Below are 25,839 nucleotides of genomic sequence, written 5' to 3'. Positions count from 1 at the left end.
GAGCCCCAGGTAGAGAAGTAGAGGACACAAATGGCGGGCTGTGTCAGGCAGGGAGCCACTCTGTAAGCTTTGTTCTCAAAACAGGAAACTGATGATAACTCCAAATGACACAAACAGACTTTTGGTAGATATCCTGACTACTATGGTACTCTTTTGCTGGTCAGTTTTGCAGCCACAGCCATTGAGACAGTCATTTCACTGTGCCATCAAAACAGCTCACTTCAAGGCAGAAAACATCATGCATTCATCTGGGATCCATTTGGGTGAGTACAGCCTACCTGTGCTGGAAAGACATACAGCTCATCGTGGCTGAAGCATGCAAGCTGCAACAGAGAATGATCAGACCGAGTCGAATGAATGACAGAACACAATCTTTAATTACTTTAAAAATACTTGTGGCACAAGCCTCCACCCCTCTTTCTCTCAGATTATATATAAATAGGTTCCTCTGCTTCCTTCCACCACTGTTCTGGATAACATTTTGCAGCAACAATGTTAATCTTTGAGGACCTGCAGAGTTTTGGCTGGTGCTGTTTCCTCATATCTAGTAGTGACAGTGGAGGAACAGTGTCCTCAGCTGAACAACTGTACGGTTACTGTTGTACGGTTAAATCTTTAACAACTGTGACTCTGAAAACCTTTTTGAAATACCCCTAATGATTTGCTGTCCAGTGTCATGTGAATGGCGGTTATCGCACACGTGCTAACTTTTTCTGCCACTGTTACGAGTTGCTGTCGTTATGAAGCTGTGAGGACCCAGTGGCACAGTTTCAAATTATCTTAATATACCTTGATGATGCTCAATTAGTGGGCTCTTAATGGGGTCCTGTTTTTTTTTTATGTAGATAAATATTTGACCAGTTTAACAATGTCCTTTTCATTTAAATAATGCAGATAGAGTACCTTAGTGAGTTGGGGACAGTGTGACTTCACTGCCTCAGACAGGGAGTGCCTCAACATCAACACAAAGCAGTTAAAACAACATCTTGACCATCACTGTTGTCCTTAGGAGTTCAGCACGGCTGGGGTTTGGCACCGACTTGTCCGCAGCTGTCTGCCTCCACATTTCCAACGACGGTGTCAGATGAGCTGTAGTAACTTAACCTGGCATTCCTTTACAACCCTGGAAAAACAAAGAGATGATTGGTGTCCTCTAATACGTCAAACTTCAGGTTCTAAAATACTTAAAATGTTTCCTTTTTAATGCAATTTAAAGATATATGAATACTGTTATCAATATGTATTATGCCAACATATTCACTGTTTATTATTTTTATGAGTGGTGAACATGATTCAAGAAATAGCTTTTAAATTAAACTTCATGTTAAATCCATCTGTGTCTCAATCAATATAGATGATCTGTTTTTGTCTTATGTAGCCTACATCTGTTCCAGGAGATGTACAGAGACTATCAACAATCTGTCAAGTTTTGATCCCTACAGTATACAGTTTAAACTTTGCAAGGGAATAAACAACTGTCCATACATTATCTAGACCCGATTCTTCCTATTCAAGGTCACGGGGGTCTGCTGAAGCCTATCCCAGCTGTCTTTGGGTGAAAGACAGAGGTACAGCCTGGACACGTCACCAGTCCAACGTATGGCCATATCGATAGACAATCTCACCTGCTCACACGAACTCCTACGAGCAAGTCAGAACTACCGATTTGACTAGGGGTGTAACGATACACTAATCTCACGATACGATACGATACACGATATTGAGGTCACGATAACGATACGATACGATATTATAGCAGTATTTTTTTAACAACCTTGCATGAGGAACATATGACTAGAAAAAAATGGTCTTTTATTTGAAAGACACAAAATACAAAACAATGCTGTGCATTTGCCCTATTGTTACAGTTTGTAATGCTTTATAACTGTTTAAGTTTTAAAGAGAAAGCCAGGCCAACTATTTTCCACAAACTGAACTAAAAGTAAATGTCAGGTTTGCATTATGCATCTTCAGTTTCATACAAATAAAAATATTTAGCCACAAACTGAATAGTTTCTCTCATGTATGATTTGACTTTTTTCTTTTCCAGAAAATTAACAACTAAAATTAAATAAATAAAAGTAAATAAATACATACAATTTTACATGATAAAACAGATTGATTCATGCCCACCTTATAAGTGTAAGAGGAGATTTATTTTTGTTAAGGTTATTTTGGTAATTCAGGGTTCATTATTTTATAAATATATTTTTTATATTCTGTAAATCAGGGACTATAATGACACTAGTCAGTTTATCTGTAGTTGTTAATGTTTTAGATTGGGCGGAGTGATACAGCACTAGGGGCTGTGTTGATGGTCTAAAATCCTACGCTGTTGAGCGGACATTAAAGTACACTGGAATTTAGCAGAAGTTGTCACCGTTTATATCCTACTCACGACCTGAAAAAGGTTTAATTTAATAAGGTAAGGCTTCACTCTACACCAGACTTAAAAGTTCAGAGCTCAAATCCCCCCAAGAGTCCCGTGATCGGGACCGCAAAACAGGACTAGTTTCTTCTGAGCAGAGTAAGATTTTGGTCCGCGGGTCGAGGCGCGGTCGGATGCGCGTTTCTAGTCAACACAATAGATTAATATTAATAACCCAATATCGCGCTCCAGTTTGTCACCTCCACGACACGTTTCGTGACGTTTTTGTATCGCGAAATTTCGTGGCACGATATATTGTTACACCCCTAGATTTGACCCACATGTGTGTTTTTGGATTGTGGGAGAAAACTGTAGTACCTGGAGAAAACCCACACGAGCACGGGGAGAACATGCAAACTCCACACAGAAAGGTCCCTGTCAAGAGTCAAATCTGGACCCTTTTACCAACTAATGGGATGCTCTGTGAAGAAACATCTTATATAGTATAGTTTATTTTAATTACACTAAGTAGTTATGCATTTAATCGTCTTCCTTTTCAAGACTTTGGCCCTCTTTTAGTATGAAACCGATAAACTACTAGGAGGTGTGCAGTCACTGCTATGAAACTCAAACATGCTCTACCTTGCGTAAGAACACTATAGAAAAGGTTTTTATTTCACCACCTTGCTGCCCCAAATGTTAACACTCTTACATTAAGCTTAGCTCTGTAATTGTTCTTATAATAGTTAAGGCGGGAACGACTACTTTGCTTATTCTGGTTCAGATGTAATGCTTCCAATCTTTGCTGAATTATTCTTCAACTTGGGCTGAAAGGTAACAATAATAACAGAGGGGTTTCCACTAAGAACCTGTGATTGTTGTGTCATTCACTCTGGTTCCTTCTTACGTTGCACTGTCAGGGGAATTGTGAGCCAGGTAAGCCTGAGGTATTTTATATCACTTTGGTGAGTAACATCTGTGACTATCAGCCTAGCACACCATTACCTCAAATCCCTTGTTTACCGAGGATTTATGAGTAAAATGGAGATTATTATCCTTTTCCTGGGAACTTGGTTACAATGAAAGGTGAGCTCAGGATCTTGTAGCATCCAAAACCGCTTTGATTAGGACACATAATCCAGTATCACCAGGGAGTAACCTTAATGGCTTGAACATCTTCCACCTGACATTTAGCTAAACCATATTTCTGATTGGCATTTGATTTGTAACTAATCCATGTCATTATCTCCTTCAGTAAAATTAGTTGAACAGAAAATGGTATTGTAAATCACAGAGGTGGGATTTTGGAGGGGCTTTAATCAGTGCAAAGCTCCTGAAAGTGCTGTGAGGAAAGAGAAAATATGTTGTTGCCATGGATACTACAGCCAAATAGCTGAGGGGAAATATAAGGCTCAATAGTTTCAGGAATATGTTTGGGTTTGTATAAAGCCAGCTACTCTTAATTTGAGGGAGTACTGATACATGTTTTGTTTCCTATCGCTCAATCTGCTTGAACAGAGTTGTTCTTGCCCACTTACAGTACGTAGTCACTTAGCTCAAAGTTTTGGTCTACTTTGATATAAATTATATTTCACTTCTATTAGATTAGGGACCGATATTCAAACTGCAATATTCTGCTAGATAAAAACCCAGCTCCTTCCCCCTTCTGTCTGGCCCACCCCGTGCTGCCTTCTCTGGCTCCAGTCCTGAACCTAACCCTCAGAGGAGAGGAAAATAATTAGGAGAGAAAATTGCTGCTGACACTATTTCTGAAAAGCAGGGTATTGTAATGAGAGCAGAGCAGGTATTCATTGTGTCTGAGGGAGCGATTGAAGCGTTTGGTTTTCCTGGTGCCTTGGAGAAGCCTGAGGAGAGTAAGCAGAGCTTTACTGAGTCCCTCAATGCTTGTGGGAATTGAGCCTTGAGAGGACAAGGCAAAGGTGTCTTCAACAATGGCGTGAGCCAAGGTTACAGCTGAGTAACTAATTCAAACTGCTCTAGACTGACACGCACATTCGTACACACACCCCCTCATCTCCTTTGTCTCACTCAGTGTTTCTCTGCCTCTGTCTCTTGCTCTTGCCTCATTTCCATTATGTGTGCAGAGGGATGCTGTCCAGCCTCCGCTTAGAGTTATCTTCATTAGCCGTGTGGACTTGCTGGAGTGGCTGCTTTGGGAAGTTTCTCTGAGTAAGGCACTCAGAAGATGAATAAATGTTTTGTCCCGCACAGACCCAGCCTTAAGCAGTGGCAGGCTGCAAGGAGAGATAGATGAGGTATTAACCATTATATTTTTCAGCTGGGGCTGAAGAAGCACAGTAGTGTGCCTGACAAAAGCAGAGGCTGTAGCCTGAATGTTAAGCCTGTTAAACGAAATGTCCTCTGCAAAGCAGTCTTAATGGATGTTGAAATATATTACTTTTCACCTCTAACTGTGCATCACATAGACAAGCATGTGTTCGTCTTAAGAAATGCCATTTGTATCAGACTGAAAGCAGGTAGAAGAGAAAAATGAAATGCTTTGATCATCTTTCAGTGCTGTGATGCAGGTGCATCATCACCAAGAGGATTACGCATTTGAATATGATTAAGGCATCTAAGTAAAATGATGTATGCAGCCATGCATAATGGTTTTAAGGAGTTCTTTTGAGGGAACTGAAATTCATGGGGCAACTGATGATGACAAAGCTTCATTAGACATATGGTGCTAATTTCTACTTAGGTGAACTGTGCACCTGCAAGATATCAGTTATTACATATGAAGATTATCAGAAATAACTGTAACACTAACATTTATTTTATGGTTTCATTTTCAGTTATGTTTGATTGTGACCGACATATTTAAGCATATTTAGTTAATGAAAATCTTAGGCTGCCTGTGTGATGTTGCAGGCATCCATAATGTTGAAGTCCGCTGGGAATTATACTGGGATCCAGCTTAAATGAGAAAATAAATTGATGGTCAAAATACATTTGGGTCATATCTCCACTTATGGGAACTCAGGTCTGCTTTGAGTTACCAAAGTAATGGACACAAAAATGTATTTACGGTCAGGCTTGGAGTGCTTCACGTAGACTGTATACTTTAATTGAATTTGAAATTACAAAGTCCATCTTGAAATCTCTGTCTCACTGCTTCCTTTCTCCTCCCTTTATGTGTTTCTCAGACCCACTGATAATAAACACACCTATTACCCACAATGCATCTGTTATGTTCTGCTGGTAGACCAGGTAAATTAAATCTGTAGCCTCACCATCATCCAAGATTCTGGCTATCAGCCAGATCAGTTCAGCAGCTTTCTCTACATTTCCAGGCACTGTGAACACATTCACAGGCTTTTAGGGTCTCACTGGCACTAGATACTCAGTGACACACTCAGAAGCACCAGAAAAAGTAGCTTATGCAACATGGAGGACAGGAGGAGCGGTGAAATGGAAGCTGAATCTATTATCTACAATCTCTTTCTTCAGCTGCTGAGATGAAATACAGAACCCTATATGATTTTGCTGGCGGGGTTCTTAAGGTGCTTATAGGTAAGAGATCAACAATGCTGTCTGGTGATGAGTGGAAGTGTCTCAAGAGAATGGACTCCTGTGGGAACACTGTAAACTAGAGGAGGGCAGTAGTACTTTTTCCAAACCTGGCTGGCTTTATGTGACCATAAAAAGATCACAGTTTACTATAGTTCAAAGGAAGTATTGAAGATTATTTTCTACTTTTAAACAGCATTTTCTTCCTTCTTTCTAGCTGTAGCAAGTTTTTTTTCTTTGTTTCCTTCAAAGGCAGAGACCAATCCCTTTTACATTATTTATGCCAGATCCTCACAGTTTACTCTTATTTTAACATTAGGAAGAGGAAGTTTAAACAATTTCTTCCCTCGCTCATCGTGATCATCATGGGGAATGTAAGATCACTGGAACATAAAATGGACAAGCTTGTAGCGCTTACAAGGACACAGCAGGTATATTGGGAATACAGTATTAAGTGTTTCACTGCAAAAGTACTTTGAGTCCAATCCCTCCCTACCTGGCTCTCAGACTATGGGGCAGGCACTGACTGCAGGCTAAGTAACAAAATATAAAGGCGGTGGGATTGCATTGCTTGTTAACAACAAATGGTGTTATCCAGGACACCTTGCTGTGTACAGTATGTCTGTACCTGCCTGAGACATTGCACTATTAGCTGTGCATTTTTCTACATGCTGTGTTGCCATAGTTCACTTCTGTTATTTTGGTACCATCAGTGGCTGTGGAGATTTCAGCTACAGCTCTTTCTCAACTATCCAGTAGCTTTTCCAACACCCCACCAGAAGACCAAATCTGCCCCACATGCCAAAGCACATCTTTGGCCACTACCAGATCGTTATGCTTTTATTTTGAAATATAAAACTTTTGTTATGGTTACACCTGACATTCACCCTCCCCAACAACAGAAACATCTTGATCCACTGCAAATCCGGTTTCAGTTTTTAAAACATAAATCTTGTTGCGTAGTGTGGATGGAAAAAAACATAAATATTTGGAAACAATGACACAGTTACGTTGATTAACTTCACAATCTGTTTGCCTGGGCCTTCCCTGATTCAGAAAGCTTCATATCATGCAATGATTGTTAAAAGATAATACACAGACATGTCATAACGATGGTGTAAAAGACAACCAGGTGGAGACAGAGCAGAAAGTGCTTCGGAATTTATTGTCCGAAGTGTCGGCTGTTATGCAACCTACTGTAACTTTGTATTTAATGATACATTGCTACCGCTTACACGTGCAGGAAGAAGCCATTATAAGAGCAGTGTGCAATGGATATGCAAATTATATTTTTTTGTATTATGATTATATAATATTATTATAAGAACAGAGCCACGCATGGTGGGAGGTTGTTGCAAACGTTCTGTTATATTACAAGGAATTCATATCCTTTTGAGTTGTTTTCTTTGCTTTCTGGATGATTTTTCATTCTGACGCTGTTACTTCTGTCACTTTTTTGCCATCTTTTATGATGGGAAACCATAGCAACAGGAGATTTGTGTACAAGCAGGAGCAGCTGATCAACCTTTCAAAAGCCCTAATGAGCCCCACATTGCGACCCCAAATCCCTGATGAGTTGAAGAGTATACTTTGTGGCTGTAGAGCAGAGCAAAGTGGAGAGAGCACACGAGGAAGTTTAAACCTCTTCCCTTCATCATGATGGTGAAAGTGAGGTCTCTCCTAGATAATGTGGACAAGATTGTAGCGCTAATGAGGACCCAGACAAAATATTGGGAATGCTGCATTATGTGTTATGCCAAATTGAGCTGCAGGAGTATTTTCCCAACTCCAGCTTCTCTCTTTGCCTGGCTTTGAGACGACAGAGGCAGACAGATATCTGAAAAGTTATCAGTGAAGGTGGTGGAACTGCATCGTTTCTCAGCAGCAGAAGGTGCACCAGGATATGCTGCTGTGAAACATCGACCGTTCAGCTCGGATGTCTGCCCCAGAGTCCTGAAGGCCTGTGCAGAACATCCATGTGGGATTCTGCAGCACCCACCTGAGTGAGCAAACAAACACCTTTCCGGACCTGCTTCAGTTTACTTACTGTTATGAGGTTGCAGTTAAAGATGCTGTCAAACACCTGCCTCCATGAACCTAATGTCATTTGGGCAACGCAGGCAGCTCTGCAATTTCCCCCTGCGCATTCAACACAATTCTACCTGTTTTAATATGTAAGGAACTCCAGAAAACCTAGGTAGATGCCTCCATAGTCACCTGGATTACTGACGATCTGAGAAACAGACCAGTTTGTGAGAATGAATGGATGTATATCTGATTGGTTGGTCAGCAGCACAGGAGCACCACAGGGAGCTGTACTGTAACCATTCCTCTTCACTCTGTACACCTCAAACTTCCAGTACAAGTCGCACTCCTGTCATTTGCAGAAATACTCAGATGTCTCTGCTATTGTGGGCTGTATCAGTGGTGGACAAGAGACTGAGTGCACAGAACTAGTGGACTGTTTTGTGGCGTAGTGTAGGTCCTATCAGCTCATCTTGAACCTTTTTAAGAGGTTCAGGATGTGGTTAAACACTATTTCTGACATGGGAGACTAAGTGAGGGTGGCAGAAGACTAAGAGTACCTGGGTGTTCATTTGGACAACAGAGTTTGAGTCCAGTGTTTTTTTTGTGTAACCCTGGACATACAGTGTGACTGTGATGGAACTACTATACATTCTAGATGTTGAAATTTTGGATATAAGTTTCCTTTCATACTTACAGCGTTCACCTGTATTACATTCTGATGCTCCAAGTTACATCATCATAGTTGTTGCCAAGCAACAAACACGATGCTCCAGCGCATTTATAATCTATGAACATTTTAACCATATATCTGATGATTTCTGATCTCATGTTTATCTTAATGTATTAAATGTGTTTGTTTGTTTTTTTATACTGTCCTACATATGTTCTTATAGTGATCCCTGGAGATTTTAACCACACTTAAAGTTGCTTATCTCATGTTTATTTTAATGTGTCTGCATTTTGGGGATTTTTTTTACATGTTCTCCCAATGCAGGTATCTTTTGACTAGAATTAATGGCAGCTATAGTGGTTGCAGAAATAAAAATGAACGTGCTGGAGGTTCTGGATATGAATTGCCATCATTCTTAGAAACATTTATCAGAGGCGGAAAGAACAGTTGCTTACAATACTGACGACTGATTCAAAGGTTGTTTTTTTTACTAAATCAATATAAAATCTCTCTTGAGTAATAAAGTATTAATTGATTTGATTATTGAATTTCAATGACAAGATTCAACCTCGCTGGAGCAGTTACTACATAAGGTGCCTTTCACGAGGAGCTGGAAGCAGTAAAATTACACACAACCTCTTAGCCCCTTAAAATGGTAACGCTTCTCTCTGTGTGGTAAAATACTGAATCTGCAGTGGTTTTTTAATCTTATTCTTTATTTATTTGTGCTATTACACGGATTTAGAGTCATAGACAGTCAATAGTTTATATTTTAGAAAATGTTTCCTAAATTAAATATTAGTTATGAAGAAAATGCCCTTCAGTGTACAATATGACTTAGTAATATGAACTTACTGCATTTTTAAAATTCATTTACTTCATGTTGAAATATTTCTTTGCATACTGATTGGGGGCACTGCATTTAAATGATTTATCGCTGAACCAAAGCTAAACACAACTTCTGAATTTGGCCTTTTACATATAACTGTTCATGTCTGATATATTGGAGATCAATTCTGGAGCACATAAATGTGGCTGATGATCGCAGGAAACCTTGCTCGCACTGTAGATATCATAAAAATGCCAAGCCGATAGCCGGCACTACACCTGCTCTGCGTCGTGTTAAGTAGCTTTCATTGTCACCGCAGCAATCTCTCAGCAATTCCACTTCACTGTCAGACTCATGTTACTTTTTTGAAAAGGCATCAGGATTCATCTCTGTCAACTGCCTGTCCCTCAGTCCATTAAAGATGATTGATAGAGCTAGAAAATCTTCCACCCATCTGTTGTCATTGACTCATCTCTGAGAAATTGAAAAGAGCTTGAAAAAGTACCATCCCTCATCAAAAGACCTTTTGTCTGTGCTGTTGATGTGACACAAAATACACTGTACTGTACATATAATCTTTTTGCTTTTTCCTATTTTTTTTCGTCATTTTGCTGGTTTTCTACATGATTGTAATGTTAAAGATGCAGATGAGTCGTGGTATTTTGTCAGAGCATCAGAGGTTTATATGGATATCCTGCTACACTAGAAATCTCAACAAAGGGAAACCAAAGAAAAGACAAGTCTGTTCGCCTTCGTTCTCTAATGGCTTGTGAGGATTTTTACAGCACAACTTGAAGAGGATTTTATGATGTTTCAGTGTGATTGATAACATTCTCTTGAAGGGACATCAGGCTTTCAGAGACAGATAATAAGGATTTCTATCTCTCTGCCTTCTTGGTTAAGACATGCCATCACTCAAGTGTATAGTGCCCTAAACTGGGTAAAAATTAAAAGCTAAAGGAAGCGGGGCCCAGGGTCTCCATAGAACCAGGGCACAGACATCAACGGGGAGCACGACAGAATCAGAACACAGATCCAAATCATAACAGGCTCACCACAGGGAGCAAGGCTGAAAATATAGTTAATGATCTGATTCTATATTGCTTTTGACAGAGGAAAGAGATTACAGGAAGAACAGTCTCATTTTCACCAAACGCGGAGGCGTTATTAGATCCTAGCCCAGCTAATTTCATTCCTTAGCTTGTCAATATTTACCAGCAACAAGCGCAGCACAGTACAGCAGACGCAGTCTCCCAACAGAGAGGAAAATCAGAGCCAGGGAGATAATTTAAAAAGTCAAAGATTCAGTTACCAGAAGAAACTCTCAGAATGTCTACATGTTGGTTGTTTGTTTCCGCATGATAAAAGCAATAAAGAACAAACAAACCCAGCTTTTTTGAGATGTGTCTTATGTCTACGTTTTTATTTTCTCCTCAGGTAAACTTTACCTTGTTTTGTGTATCTGTGTTTCAGTGGATGGCTGCATACACAAAGCGGCAGGGTCCTGTCTCTATGATGAGTGTCACTCACTAAATGGCTGTGAAACTGGTAAAGCCAAGATCACCTGCGGCTACGATCTCCCTGCAAGATGTGAGTATCAGTAATTAATATCTTTTTTTGATTGCTCTGTAATGCGCACACTGGCACCATGCAGAACTGCTCTCTAATCAAAACTGCTATCATCCAGGACTTTATTACCTGATGCTTAAAGAACGTTAAGATTTAAGATAAGTCAAAATGATATATATCCCAACTGACTGGGATGCTTGATGAAAGGATAACATTTAAAAAACAAACAAACAAACCAAAACAACTCATTTGAGATAAATTAAGTTGTTGATTGCTGTTTGTTGTAATGCTGAATGGAAGTGTCATCCACACACAGACAAACATTAAGATAGTTATTAGTTGCTTCATTTAATACATTTCTTTCTTTCCATCTGTGACTTATTCTGTTAACAGATCTCATAACTCTTAGTAATGCCTTATATGATAAAAAATGGGGCTTCACCTTTATTTTTCTTCCTTTCTCACCTACATTGTTTTCTTTTCTTTTTTTTGGAAGCCCAGTGCAGCCTCATGTGTATGTATGTATGTATGTATGCATGTATGTATGTCACCTCGTCTCTTTTCATCACCATGTCCTTGGCTCTTGTCTATAACATGATTCACATTTTAAACTGTGTTGCAAGCTTGTTCTTTTTTTTTTACAAACTTGAATTGGAAAACATGATATGATGGGAGAAATATCACTTGGTGTAATTCGGTCGAGACAAATGTCCCAGCAGTCTTAACCTAACCCTGAAGGATTTCTGTGAGACAGCCAGGAGAAGACATTGAGGCTCAGATGAAATTAGGTTGTGTTAATACGGTGTGTCGTAAAGATGTCAAGCAAATGGAGCAGATAAACTGTGAGTCAGTTTAGTGGGCTCCAATTTCAAGTGTATACAGCTCCAAAGGGTGGTGCAGCATGACACTTTAATGACCCCAATGTCACCTGGGAACAGTCACACCGCCATTGGGTGCTGTTGTCTTAATTATCTCTGGACAAAACAAATTCTCTTTGCACATAACTCATTATTGGTTATAGAGTTGTTTTCAGACAGTTATTATTTTTAATGATAGCTATCTCTACTCTCATCTTCCGACATCTTCCAACCGTCAGCACAGTCACTATCGGCCCGTCACTCTTCTGCTCTTTGAGGCCGACAGCCACTTGAAGTGTCTTTGTCAACGCATTTGTTCTTAAGGCCTATATTTTTATAATTTGCTGTTTATGACATATTTACTCCCCCTACATACACATTGTGTCGGTGGGTTTAACATAAACAGCTATGTCAAATTATTGTCAAATTATTGTCTGCTAACCACATAAACACAAAACAAACAAAAAGGTTGACCTGGTGTACCATTTACCAAAAACACATCTCAGCTTTTTTACTCATAAATATTAAATTATTTATGGTCAATCATTTTATGGTGAGATGTTTTTACATTTTTTTTAAGTCAAAATAATAAAATAATTATCATTACATATGTTGATAATAAAGCATCTTGTCATATTTCCACATGTTGATTTATTTGGGCTATTGAGTGTAAATATTAGTAAGATTGCTAAATAATCCGACCTGAACTATGCAAAAGTGAACAGCTAGTGATCAAATGTTGTCATGGCAACATTTTCAGTGAACTTTAACGTGCTACATTATCTTTGACATTACCGACAACTTTGAAGTTATGTTCTATTTTTCCTCTCAAATTAAATACAATGGATATGTGGACTGGGGATTGCTAAATGCCTTGTGCTCATGTATTTTTGTTCCTTGTCTAGACCCTCCAGGAATCCGCGATTCCGTGATCGCGGAATTTTTCGCGGATTTCACGGCTGTCCGCGGATTTACAGACCTTCCGTGGATTTCAATGTCTGGTGCAGAAAAATCACTTTTACTGGGGTTAATATTGCATATGTCCGCGCTGAATATGCGAATTATGCGGGGCTCGCTTGATTTCACCGCATCATCGCCGCATAAAGTTTGGAAAAAGGGGGGAGTGTTGTGAGTGACAGGTCGGGACGCCCGGTCGCGACGTGCGGGACCCGCCCGGGGACCTCCGCACCCCTCACCGCCACCCCCCAAACAGCAGCTCTCACCCGCGGGGGTGAGAGGTAAAGAGAATGCCCCCGCTTGCGCGGTGGGCGCGGCTGCCGGTGGACTCAGGTCTCCGCGCTGACCGCGCACCACTGCGCTCGCGAGGGCCGGCGTAGGCGCCCGCACGCTCCCATCCACTGGGGGATCTTGGCGGCGGACGCGTGGGGTGACGGCGTTATACATCCATGGGTGACGGAGCTCTGTCTCGCCCCCCTCGTCGCGCCGGTGCGCCCGGCAATCACCCGAGCACTGAGCCGCGGGCTGGAGGGAGAGAGACGGCCGGCCTCCGGGCCGCCCCCGCCCCTCTCCTCTCCACCTGCGCTCTCCTTTTTTTTTTCTCTACGACCTCAGATCAGACGAGACAGCCCGCTGAATTTAAGAGGGAAGAGCTCAGCCCCGAATCCGCAACTTCCAGCATATTCCGCAATTTCACCGCATAAAAGCACATAAAAAACCCGCACATTTAATCGCATAATCAATGATTTTAGCCCGCAAAATCAAGGATTTTAGCCCGCGGAATAAAGGATTTTTGCCCGCGGAATAAAGGATTTCTGCCCGCGGAATAAAGGATTTCTGCCCGCGGAATAAAGGATTTTTGCCCGCGTTTTTCTGGAGGGTCTACTTGTCTTCTGAGAGTGAGAGAAACACAGATGGATAGAGGGGTGTTTAAAATTTACATATTGGCAGAGCCTGGTTTTTCCACTGAAGACGTTTATTCTGATATGGTGTGCACAAACATTAGACCACAAAACCCCTCTCCTGGATCAGTGTGCGTCATGTGGGGAAAGAAAAAGAAACATTTTGCTCTATTCTTTAGTGATTTAGTCTTGGCATTGTTTTACTTTTCTACGTCATCTTGTAGCATTTCCGTCTATGAACACGTTTTACAATGATTTTCCCACCTTAAGGCTTATTTGAGGATAAAGTAGACAGTTTTTCTTAAACAAGGTTCTGTTTTGTTATATTTACAAAAAAATTTAGATTTTGCAATTGAGACCTAATACACGCACGCACGCACACACACACACACACACACACACACACACACACACACACACACACACACACACACACACACACACACACACACACACACACACACACACACACACACACAAAAAATTTGTTAAGGCAATAAAATGCTTCCTTGTGTTCTGGAAAAGTGCTTTCTCTCCACAGGGAGGAAAGAGGTTGATCTGAAATCAGAGTGGTCCTTGTTTGCAGATTTGATTTGCTAAAGCGATGGAAAATGAAAGGGCTAACATTCCTCTTTTTTTCTTTTTGACAAGACAAGAAAATGACTCTCCATTACGACTCACCGGGAGTTTTGGCTTTGATTCTCAGCGGCAAATGAGCCTTTCCTTTAAAAGGACCATGCACATGTGGGGCTCATTATAATGGAGCTGGCCCACGATTATTAATCAATGACAGTAATTACCCACCTTCCAATGCAGAAAAAAAAAAATGTTACTTAAATTAATCTGGCTTGGAAATTGTTTATTTCTTTTTCTGTTATACGTTAGTCGTCCGCTTATAGCTGACTATGAAAATATGCTGTGAAGTGTAACGCGTTATTTATTTATGACTGACATTGACATTCAGATTTGTGTTTGCTATATGCCTGAAAAGCAACCAAATAATATATTTACACGAGTCTGCAGCTGCAGTCTATGATGATGTTTATGGAAACGTCATGTTGTGTTTGCTGATCCTCCACATGGAACATATGGTAGGCGGTCAAACGGTATGGATTTTTTCTTTTTTCATGTAATTATCTAAAATGCTATAGTCTAACATCTGAGGGTGTTGTATGGTGACTGAACTACTAAAATGGCTTAATTCCTACAATGATTATGCTGGTCCACAGGTCCACACTAAATATGCTGGGTTAATCCGCACTAGTGCATTTCAGTCCTGTCTGCCACACCAGACCTGGAAGCTACACAAACTAGTTTGTGTGAGAAGTTGTGAAAGGAGTTTCATGTTCTGAAGAATCCCAGGGAGAGGCTGGGTGTTTTCACTTCAGTTTCATATACTTTTCTACTCTATTTTGCTTTCCTCCACGAGCCTCCTTTAGATTGGCAGTTGAAATTGTTTGAACTGTTTATTGTTTTGCTTTCCCCCCTTATCCCACTATTATTTGAGCTCTAAGTATATTCTTTAAATGATGAATCATATTTGGACATATGACAGAGGGATCAGCATTTTTGTTCATGTTGTTATAACAATTTAAGTATTTTTTCACTTGTACATGTTTATGCCCTGAACTTCAAGTTTTTCTTGAATGGAATAGACAGGAATCGTATGAATATGTTTTCATTCAAATTTTAATAACCCCCCTAACCCTGCGTGTCTGTTTTCTCTGCCAGTAGTCTGATTTTAGATATCTGCTCCTGTTTTATTGCCTCCACCCGTCCCGCGTTGATAGTGTGGAGACACAAGCTTATCCATGCATGGTTGAGAGGATGGCAGACCTTTGATTACCCTCTTATCTAAATCGGGATGCTTACTGTTTTTAGCACACTCAGCTGGTGTTCTGTCTTTACAATGACTTCTCTGCTCTCCTCCGACATGCAGTCAAGCTTACTGTAGGAAGAGCCTCTGCGGTTCTCTCAAACAGCATCAGGAGTCTTTGTTTGCACAACACATTGTGAGTTTGCATCACCCTGCTTTACAGTTGTGCAGTTCAAATGTTCTAGTAGCAGCCTTTTCATTTGTTTGAACTATTGAAATGAATGAGCAACTACTGTACGTCACACGTCTTCTTCCTTCCCTTTTGTCTTTTCTTACTTTTCAGTTCCACTGTTCGTTTGCACAAAGTGGAATTACTAAGAATAATCAGTGGGAAGTGTATGATGGTTCCACACATGCCCCGACAACTTGATTTCCGGTGTTGTTGTTGTGGTGATAACATTGTCAATATTTTCTTTCTGCAAAATCGACTTGATTTTTGTGGTCAGAGTTTGACGAGAAGCCTCTGAGAGACCATGCAGTTCAGCTCCTTCTTTATCAGCTGCTCTCTTTCAGAACAAAATAAGAGTCTCTTGTGTTTACTGTAACTGCACCTGTGCTAATAATACTAATCATCTGCTTGTGATGAATTTGTCTTCTTGATAGCATGTGAGGAATTTTTCCCATGGCCCAGTTAATCTGAGAGACCGGGCCGTCTGTTCTGTCTCTTTCCACTCAGCAAACACAGATAAATCAAAGCAAAGTACCCACTATTAGTAAGTGACACACAGCTCACTCTGATTAAATTACACCAAAGAACATTATCAGTCTGCAGAGCTTGTTTGTCAAAGGATTCTCCGCCCCATCACACGCGTTTTCAGAGGGCCGCTGGACAGCCGGTAATTTCTTAATTTGAGTACTACTCGATCTTCACGGGAAAGAGTGTAGTCTTATAGGCAGCAGCATTCACTGTAATGTTTGACTGTTTTGCTTCATGTTTGGACTTTATTCTGGACATTGTATGAAGTCAGGGAATCGTTTGCACTGTTTTGTGTCAGATATTCTCAGGCTAACATTGAAAAGCAAAAATATGCAGAGAGAAATTAACACATTATCTGACATTTACATATAACAGATATTCGTAAGTACATTTCTTTTAATGAATCAAAAGTTCATAAATGAAAACCCTAAAGCTGCAGACATTTTAGCAATTCTCTATACCCGTCATGAAATAGATAAAGTGTGACCGTTTTAAGGTCTCCCCCCAGATCATTCTGGGTCCTCGAATTGAGTAAAATACATCATTTGTTTTAATAAAATGAATTAATGGGGCTTGAATAAACCCTTGTGGCAGTGACAGTCCTTACCGCACACGCAGCGCTAAATCAACATGCTGTCTACTGCTCACTGTTAGCACTCACATCATAAACGTCATTTCATCTCTTCTTGCTCATTCCATTCACCAGGCTTGGTCTACTGACTACTTTAACGCACAATCTGGATTCATTTAGGTTTTTTTCTGGGGACCTCGGTCACACACCATGCCACATAATGTAGTGTACTGTTGTTTGGATTTTAAATATGAGTAATTGCTTCGGTAGTGGCTGAAGTCAATCATCAACTTTAATCTGTTCTCCTATTTTCCAAATGAAATATAAACTTAAATTGATGAAAACTAAGAAACAACAATTTAGATGGATACAAAATAATGTCAGACCTTGCTGATGGGAGCAAATGTTAAGCTGGTGCTGCTCATAATTTCAAGGTAGTCTAATGATCTGATAGAAAGGTGAGGCTAGCGGTGTTTTAGCATTATTTATCAGCAAAAAGCCGTGTCTCTTTTCTCCGCATTAATCAACTCGCTCTCTGGTTTCTTATGAGCGAAAAGAAAAGTGAAAAGAAACAGAACAAACCTCTTTTAACTGCTCATCTCTAAAGGCCTAGGCATATTTCTGTGTCTCTTTCTTTTTTGGGTATTTGTGCTTCCTTTGTTGGCTGGCCTGTCAGTCTCCCAGGCCTCTTGAGGACAAGAGTAATTTGGTAATTTTGCCTAAATGGTGATACTGTAATTATGTGGCATCAGCTGCTTAGCTGTCAGTGAGATGGCCGATGGTCATTCATCACCAGGAAACGAGAGGGAGGGGCTGGGAGGGGTGGGGCGTCACAACTGATGGGGTAAATACTAGCAGAAAGAAAGTGTTGTGGTCTCTCCCAAAAAAATTGCCTTAAAATAGGAGGCGAGAGGCCTTTGGATTAATGGGGTGCAGAAGCATTTACAGCCTGTGTGGTAGGCTGCTTGTGTCCCTGATATAGGGGGTGCATCAAGGCGTGCCTGAGCTGCAGAACTGACAGTGATGCATCAGGAGGGGGGTTGTGAAGTGGGACCATTAGAAGGTCACGTTCAAATAAGAATATGGCATCGGGTCTAATGCAGTCCTGCCTTAGCATAACACCCAGCTCCCATCTGGCCCAAACACACAAGCTGCTAGAACCATTCAACTTGCTTCAAATAGAAAAACGATTCCAGCTATTATACTAAAGTGTTGCGCTTCCTCGTCACACAAAACCCACATTTTTACGTGATTTTTAGTTATTCTATCGTCAACTTTTATCCGTGTCCTCAACTTTTGTTGTTTTTTTCTCAGTTTTCTTGGATCTACTGCAGGTGGTCTTAGAGCCCACCCATCAGGTAGGTGGGATAGAAACTGACTCAAGCTGTTTTCACACATTTATATTTCCTGGAGAATGTGTGGACAGTTTGGTTCATACTTTCTCTATAGTTGTTGTTCACACATGGGCTTCACAGGGGGATATTTTTTTGCAAGAGATGCACTTTCATAGCTGGAAACAGTACTAGGTGGGGGGCAGGGAAATGGCTGTGAGTAGAGTTAAAAGGACACGGGATATGTTGAGAACAGTACATTCTGGAAATCGTTGTATTTTGTCTATGTTTAGTCTTTTTTTAAAAGCACCAAATTAGGTTTCCTTGATGACATGTATTATAAAATATCCACAATATTGTTCACTACAAAAAAAAAAAAAAAAAAAAAAATCCCAAAGCTATTAAGAGTATGAAGAAGTGTTTCTTTTCAACACACACATACTTGATACTTCATAGTCATTTTGAATTTTAACAGCAGAAATTACAGCCAGTTACACTCACCAATGTTAGAGAGAGATTTTGCCAGGAGTCTGGAGCGATATTTGACATTTTTCTGCTCTTATGAAATCCAGAGCAAAAAAGAGATTTTACATTGATCAGGAGTGAAATAAAGTCGTTTTCAAGCAGTTGCTGAAGCACGATGTGGTGATACACCAGAAGTTGATATTAAAACCCATGTTGTTACAGAAACCCAGATAATCCATCAATGCACAGCGGTTGAAATATGATTCCAAAAAGAACAACAGCAAAAAAAATGATTAAATAAACGTTTCTTTATATTGATACACCTCTCATATTTTAGAAAGATTTTATTCAAATATAACTGTATCCTCTGTCATGAAGACTGGCTACAACAACAGCATTGCAGTGTTAAACAGGGCTTCGGGCATCTTGACTAATACCAACACGGAGCCCGCCACTCATTCCTTAGGGACATAACTTGCACACTTTACGGGTAACACATGCATGTCCCCACTGGTGACAATGTTGTTGTCTTGAAATGAAAAGCAAAGTTTTAATCTGATGGATTTGTTTACCTCTCATCCCAGACCAAGGATAAAAACTAATTAAGAACAGGGAGGAACAGACTCCTGTAGTGCCATTTTCACAGCTAATTATGCATGAATATAGCCTGCCTAAATAGTTGCTCCCTAGTCTTTGATGTTCTTTTTACTAAATTGCTATGGTTACTTCCGCTCATTAGGCTTTTAAGATTGTAAACGTTGACAGGTTCCGTCGTTTTTTTTTTTGTCTCCTTTTTTAACATCCCTGTAACCCTCTGCTGAGGATATGGGGGTTGGGAAAGTTGCCTATGCAGTTAAGTGTTACATGTGCATCCCTGGTTGAGTTTCAGTCATGGCTTTAAGGGTGTGGATTTAGAAGTGTGCTGCAGTCCTTAAAAACCATTAACCTTCCCATAAAAGCTCATATGGCTCCCTATAAACCCTAACTGGGAGAAGAACAGGGTCCTGCGTGTTCATTCAGCAACGCCACTTTTAGGAAATGTGTAAATGAGACCACATAAAAAAAGGAAAAACAAGATGATCCACATGTGTGTGTGTGTGTGTGGGGGGGGGGGTGTACATATGCGTTTGCCTGCGGTGCTTGATATGTATGTGTATGTACAGTTTGCTTTTACATAATATACACTGTACCTTTATACGAGGTATATTGACACGTGTTCACCTGAGGTGCTTGTGTTCTTGCCATCACGCAGACTCCATTTCCCAAGTTGTTTTAAGGGCATTTCAAAGTAAGAAATGGCTTTGTGGTGGGTCGTTTTATGGTGATCACCTTGAGTCGTTGCTTTGATTAGGAGACCTGTGAAGGTAATGGATCCGCTGTATGGATTTATGAAAGTGCAGTGTTGGAAGTCAGGATCAGTCATCTGCCTCAGGAAGCCTAATAATATCTGTGAGACAATCAAAGAAAAATCAGCTTTGTGTTTATTATTAATTGACTGCTTGTGTTTTAACAAATAATGCACACTCACTATAGTTGTTAGTGATCAATGAAAAACCTTTAAGGAACTTGTTTTAACTGGAAACCATCTATTGCAGCATATCGTGTTTGGTGATCTGCCTGCAAAAGTTTCCTTTCTAAATAATTGGAAACACAGACGTGTGTGTGTATTTATACATACTGTATATACACACACATTCAAGTCAGCATGTTCTGACACATGCGACTCCACCAGAAGGGACCAGGCCATGCTGGAAAAGGTCCCCTCCATGTGTGTCGTTTAGTTTGGCAGGGCAAGCAGGGGAGCGTCCGGATCAAGTTTCCCCTTCCTGCTGTCTAATTATTGATCCATCTGGTATTGTCTTTTCAATTGTTTCAATTATGATGGCACTGGTGTTGCTCAGCACCCTGGCGTCAAGGCATGCATAATTCATGCGCAACACCCTGGACTCCACTCAGAGCTGTGGGTTTGAGCTGAATGTCAATACTGCCTCGTGCCCCCAGTGGAGAAGCAGGTTGTCTGTATTGACAGCACGCCAGATAAGGAGAGCAAAACCAACTGCTGCCAAAGACAGTGGGTAGTGATGCTATCATGGAGCATGTAGGGGACAAGATTTCTTGAGTGTGTGTGTATGTCTGTGTGTGTGTGTGTGTGTGTCGCCGAGAAGTAAGCTGTCTTCACAGCTTGTGTTTGCTGTCACCCAATATGTGGCCTCATTATTGTCACCCTCAGACCTTCGAATCAATAGTGTTCAATTACTCATGAACCACAGACACAGCATTGTTTACCAGGAAATCTGAGCCAGCTAAGGGTTAACTCTCTCATCAGGGCTATGGCCACAGTTGGGTACAGAGGCCACGCAAGGCTAAAAGCTAATCAGGATGAAAACGGAGGTTCTGGGAGTGTTACTGTTCATTAAGAGTTGTGAAGATGAAAAAGGAAAGGGATCATATATTTGGGATTTTGCTGTAATGGAGGTACATCAATGAGGGCAGTGCATGACTTCTGTAAAATGTGCCATTATATGTCAATACCAAGTGTTTACCAGCAGATTGGAGTCTCTGAGATGATCAAAAGGGTCTGGCATTGTTTGCAGTTGCAGGCTTATCCACCACTGTCTTTTTGACAGAGCCCAAGGGCTGAACGATTAATTGCATTTGCAATAATATTGCAGTATCATAAAACACAATGATGTAATCACAATGTGAGCGATTACAAGGTTGTCACATGACATGAATGAGCGCTGAACTCGACTGCATCAACTTTTCACACTGCGCCTTAATCTGTTGATACAGTCAGAAACTGAATCAGCTGTAACTTTACTCTCGAAGAGGAACATCCACAGTATGGGATTATTTAGGCTGTAAAAAAAAGCAAGGATGCTGTGCAATGCATACCGTGCTAACCTTGGTTATCATGTGACCCAAAAAAGTGGTGCTTAAACAAGTAAAAACATCAGATCTGCATTACCTTTTGGTGAGTTTAACTGTCTCACTTTGTTGTGGAGCGGGAGCGATCTCCTGAATACACTGAAGATGCTGGATGAAATATATTAATTCCTGATAAAATAAGTTTGTTAGTGCTCTGCTCATGTACGCATGTGAATGAGTGAACATTTGCATTGAGGGTTCTCGCTTCGGGAATCCCGGTCTGTGATTGGACGCTGCCTCGGCGTCGCCGCTGCTCATTTGCATAAAGTTCAGATTTTTCAACTTCAAATTGACGCGCTGCTCCGGCTGCTTCTGCTGCTTCTGCTGCTGCCTCCGCTGCCCCTGCTGCTCCCACTGCCTCTCGATGTGCGTTTTCATAGAAAATGAATGGCAGCCCGCTGCCTATGACGCCCGTGACGCTTTCAGTGTGAATGCAGGCTAATGTTAGGCTACATCCACTTCAAAAACCACAATACTTAACCTGTTCAAACTAGGATTACATTAACCTTGGGACACGTTCTATTTCTTTTATTATTGGGTTTGTGAAAATGTTTAATGGTTCAATTTCACTGTGTTTTCGTTGGTCCTAAAATTAGATATTCTGTAAAACTAGAATTCTCATTAAAAATAACCAATTGACTCTTTCAAATTTGTATAACCTTGATTGTTTTGTCAGTAATTTCATATTTAAAGTTCTTGTCTTTGAGGCGGTAGACCTGTTGGTTGGTGGTGTTAAAGTAATCTGGTTAAAACTTTCTAAAAAAGAAAAACAGTTAAATTATTATTAGTCTTTATATTGTATTTAGTGACTAAATTGATATATACAAGACTTGATTTATACAAGACTTGAAACAATGATGTCCGTCTATGGAAAGACCATTTTATACTAAATGAATATAATATTGTGTAGAGTTAAAATAAAAAAAATAACCATTAGGTTTTGTTAAAGAAGAGGAAATAAAACGGCATAATTAAATTGCAAGCGCAATATTGGGGAGGGGGGATGCAATTAGATTATTTTCTCAAATCGTTCAGTCCTACAAAGCACATTGTTCTGGCACATAAACTACAGAAAACAAAAACATGTTTATGCAGTGTCCATGAGTGCTCAAGAATGCCAATTCCATCAGCACTGCTGTTAAATTATTATTTAACAGTTTAGAAATTTTAGGATGTTATTTTCTCCCAGTTGGATATCCGACTTCATTGCATATCAATTTTTCATATCCACCATTATGGTCATGAAAGTCTTATTGATTTTAGTATGTGTGGACTCATGTGACTCATTCAGTATTCATACAGCGACCTCTCACAACTGCTCACCTTTACTTGGTGAGGTGTGCCCATGCACATGGGCCTACTGGCCTTCAACTCCGTTTCTAGTCCCTCTGCAGTCACGTTGGATGTGCACAGAATAAAGTGTCAGAGGTGTAACAAGAGAGATCTTTCATTTTCGAAATGCATCCCTGATGACCTCAGTCTGCAAGAGCGAAATGGTGCCCATAGGGGAGACTCCACACTGGAAATATTAACCCCCTGCACCTCATTCAAGGACACGTGTTTAGGTGATAAAAAATACAAATAAAAAAAGAAACATTTAGTTTCAGTTTCTGCACCTGTGTGTTTGTATCTATCCACAGCTGGATTGCAAGAACCAGTGGCAGGATTTCTGTGCCCCTATGTTAATAATAACGCTGGATTCACATGGCAGCATTGCATGCGTTGGCTGCGGCCATTTCCATAGATTTTGAATGGGGTGAAATAAATTGTGGTTTGTATGCGTTGCTTTTGTTGCCTCCATTAAAGGTGCCACACAGCTAGCGTCTAGACCGGGGGTCGCAACCCGCGGCTCTAGAGCCGCATGCGGCTCTTTAGAGCTGCCCTAGTGGCTCCCTGGAGCTTTTTCAAAAATATTTCAAAATGGAAATCGATGGGGGAGGGAAATACATTTTTTGTTTTAATATGGTTTCTGTAGAAGGAGAAACATGACACAAACATTCTTAACGTTTTCCAATGCTGTAAAAATGTGTAGAATAAATATTACATTTCAACATTTCTGTTAACGAAGATTTGTACGGAAGAGTATTAGGGCCATGCAGGAGAAAAAATATTTGAGAGGGGAAGATTTTTTTTTATTGTGCACTTTGAGAAAAAAGTCGAAATTTCGAGAAAAAAGTCGAAATGATGAGAAAAAAGTTGAAATTTCGAGATTAATGTTGAAATACAATTTCGAGAAAAAAGTCGAAATGTCGAGAAAAAAGTTGAAATTTCGAGAAAAAAGTTGAAATTTCGAGATTAATGTTGAAATACAATTTCGAGAAAAAAGGGGAAATGGCGAGAAAAAAGTCGAAATGATGAGGAAAAAGTTGAAATGTCCAGAAAAAAGTTGAAATGTTGAGAATAATGAAGTATTTTTTACTTGTTGAGGAACATTCAACTACGGATGGGGTCTCCGTTGAGGCCAATTTTGGACAAAATTTTTGCAACTGAGACCTAACAGAAATACGTGCAAGTAGGATTGCAATTAATTTAAAAGGAAAAAAAAACACAAACAAACCAAAAAGTTGTTTTTTATTTATTCCCTAAAGGGAAATTAATTAATTTTTAGGTCCATGTCGCATTAATCAATTCTTCCTTATAATGATAAAAGTTTGATGATCATCTTAGCTAATTTTCCAATAAAAGTCTTAAAAATAACATAAAATTGTTTGACACATAAACATGACATTTACCAAAGGAATTACAATTACCACTTTCTCCTCTATTTGCACTGCTTTTCTGACACGTTTCCTTTTCATTCATACCTTCTTGCTTTCAACACAAGAAAGAAGGGTGTATAACGTGTCATTTTTATTTCTCTCTGCCTAAAAAAATCCTCTGATATTTTTTCGTCAGACATGTTTTACACACAGTAGAAAGAAACGCATTTTACTCAGTGTAACATCACATAGACTGAGTGTAAATGGAAAAAAAAAATGGCAGAAAAATATCCTGTCTGGGATGGAAGCTTTTTAGTAGATCTCCCAGTGAAAGTTCTAATAAACCTTAGCTCACTCGTTACTTGTGACAGCAAGGGTCAGACTCCACAGGAAGGCAGAAATAGATAAAATATGGAGACAAGACAACCATTTCTCAAACTATTCTGCTCACTCTACTGGAAACATTATTTTTCTATTGATGTAGGACACAAAGCCAGCCTGTTGTCACCCTCTCCTGGCATAGCGACACATGCACAGCTGTGCACCCCACCCCACTGCTCGCCCACCTCCTGCTATGCGGCCATCGATCGGAGCTGTCACGCTCTCAGGGGGAGTAGTGTGGGCTTCTCCCTTAGCACAGCAGTGCCCTTCCTAGGCAGATTCGCAAAGCGGCAGGAGGGCTAGGGGAACGGAGGTTGCAGTGAGTTGTAGAGGTGGGAAGCGGAGTGTGGTGGAGGGTTGAGTAGCGAGCAGCTGCTTTCCTATGGATCACTTCATTAATATCCCAGGGCAGAAATTTGAGGGGTTGCTGCAGACTAATTAGCCTTGTCTGACCCTTGCATCACAAGGAGGCCTCTCCTTTCCAGTTCTTGCAGAAGCAATCCAAAGCCAACGTACCCTGCCAACCCAACGCCCAATCACCGTCATTGTTAGTAAATGGCGAACCAAAAGAAAAGTCTGCTGTGTTAAAAAGTTATTGAAAGTTAAGTTTTTGTGGCCTAATGCTTCACAAAGTATCATCAAATACTCTTATCTCACTGTTAAAGTGTCCTGTGGCATTGCATACCTGTCTTTTTCCATCACCAAGAGTGTGTTTGCGTAATGAGCAGTGTCTGCGACTCCCAATGAGCAGCAGGGACAGTGTGGCACAATGGAAGCAGTGTGTGTGCCTGGTGCCAGGAGAAAAGAAGCCATTCCTCATTAGTATCATCTGTTTCCCCAGATGGCAGGGTCAGGGTAAGAGGGAAGCTTGATGAAAGGACTCGTCCCGCTGGGGGAAACTCATTCGGCTGCACAACATTCACTAAGATTCTCTAAGTTCCCAGCTCTCACAGGTGATACTGGGCTTTAGTGGGATTCAAAGTCAGAGAGAAAGAGAGCTTCATGATTTCAATCCCACTATAAAGCCATCTACCCATTCTGCAACCTGATTAGCTTAACAAGGATATATATGAAAAGAGAAAAAAAGTTAACGTAAGAAAGTGACATTTCAACCAGTCACTTGAAAAAGCAATGGAGGGTATGAAAAAGGGGGGGGTGTAATTACTTTGACACCTGCTAT

The 25,839-nt window shown here is 40.4% G+C and overlaps 1 protein-coding gene across 1 annotated transcript in view; it reads left to right on the top strand.

Moving 5' to 3' along the window:
- The window catches only part of macrod2 (mono-ADP ribosylhydrolase 2), a 445,260-nt gene that overhangs the window by 177,124 nt on the left and 242,297 nt on the right, over positions 1 to 25,839 (top strand). Inside the window, exon 5 of the mRNA XM_061745838.1 lies at positions 10,900 to 11,016. Coding sequence (XP_061601822.1) covers positions 10,900 to 11,016 — 117 coding nt within the window. The remainder of the gene's footprint in view (positions 1 to 10,899; positions 11,017 to 25,839) is intronic.

The sequence above is a fragment of the Cololabis saira genome, chromosome 17, assembly GCF_033807715.1.
Source record: "Cololabis saira isolate AMF1-May2022 chromosome 17, fColSai1.1, whole genome shotgun sequence".
Taxonomy (NCBI): Eukaryota; Metazoa; Chordata; class Actinopteri; order Beloniformes; family Belonidae; genus Cololabis; species Cololabis saira.
This window is presented reverse-complemented; position numbering and strand designations above follow the sequence as displayed.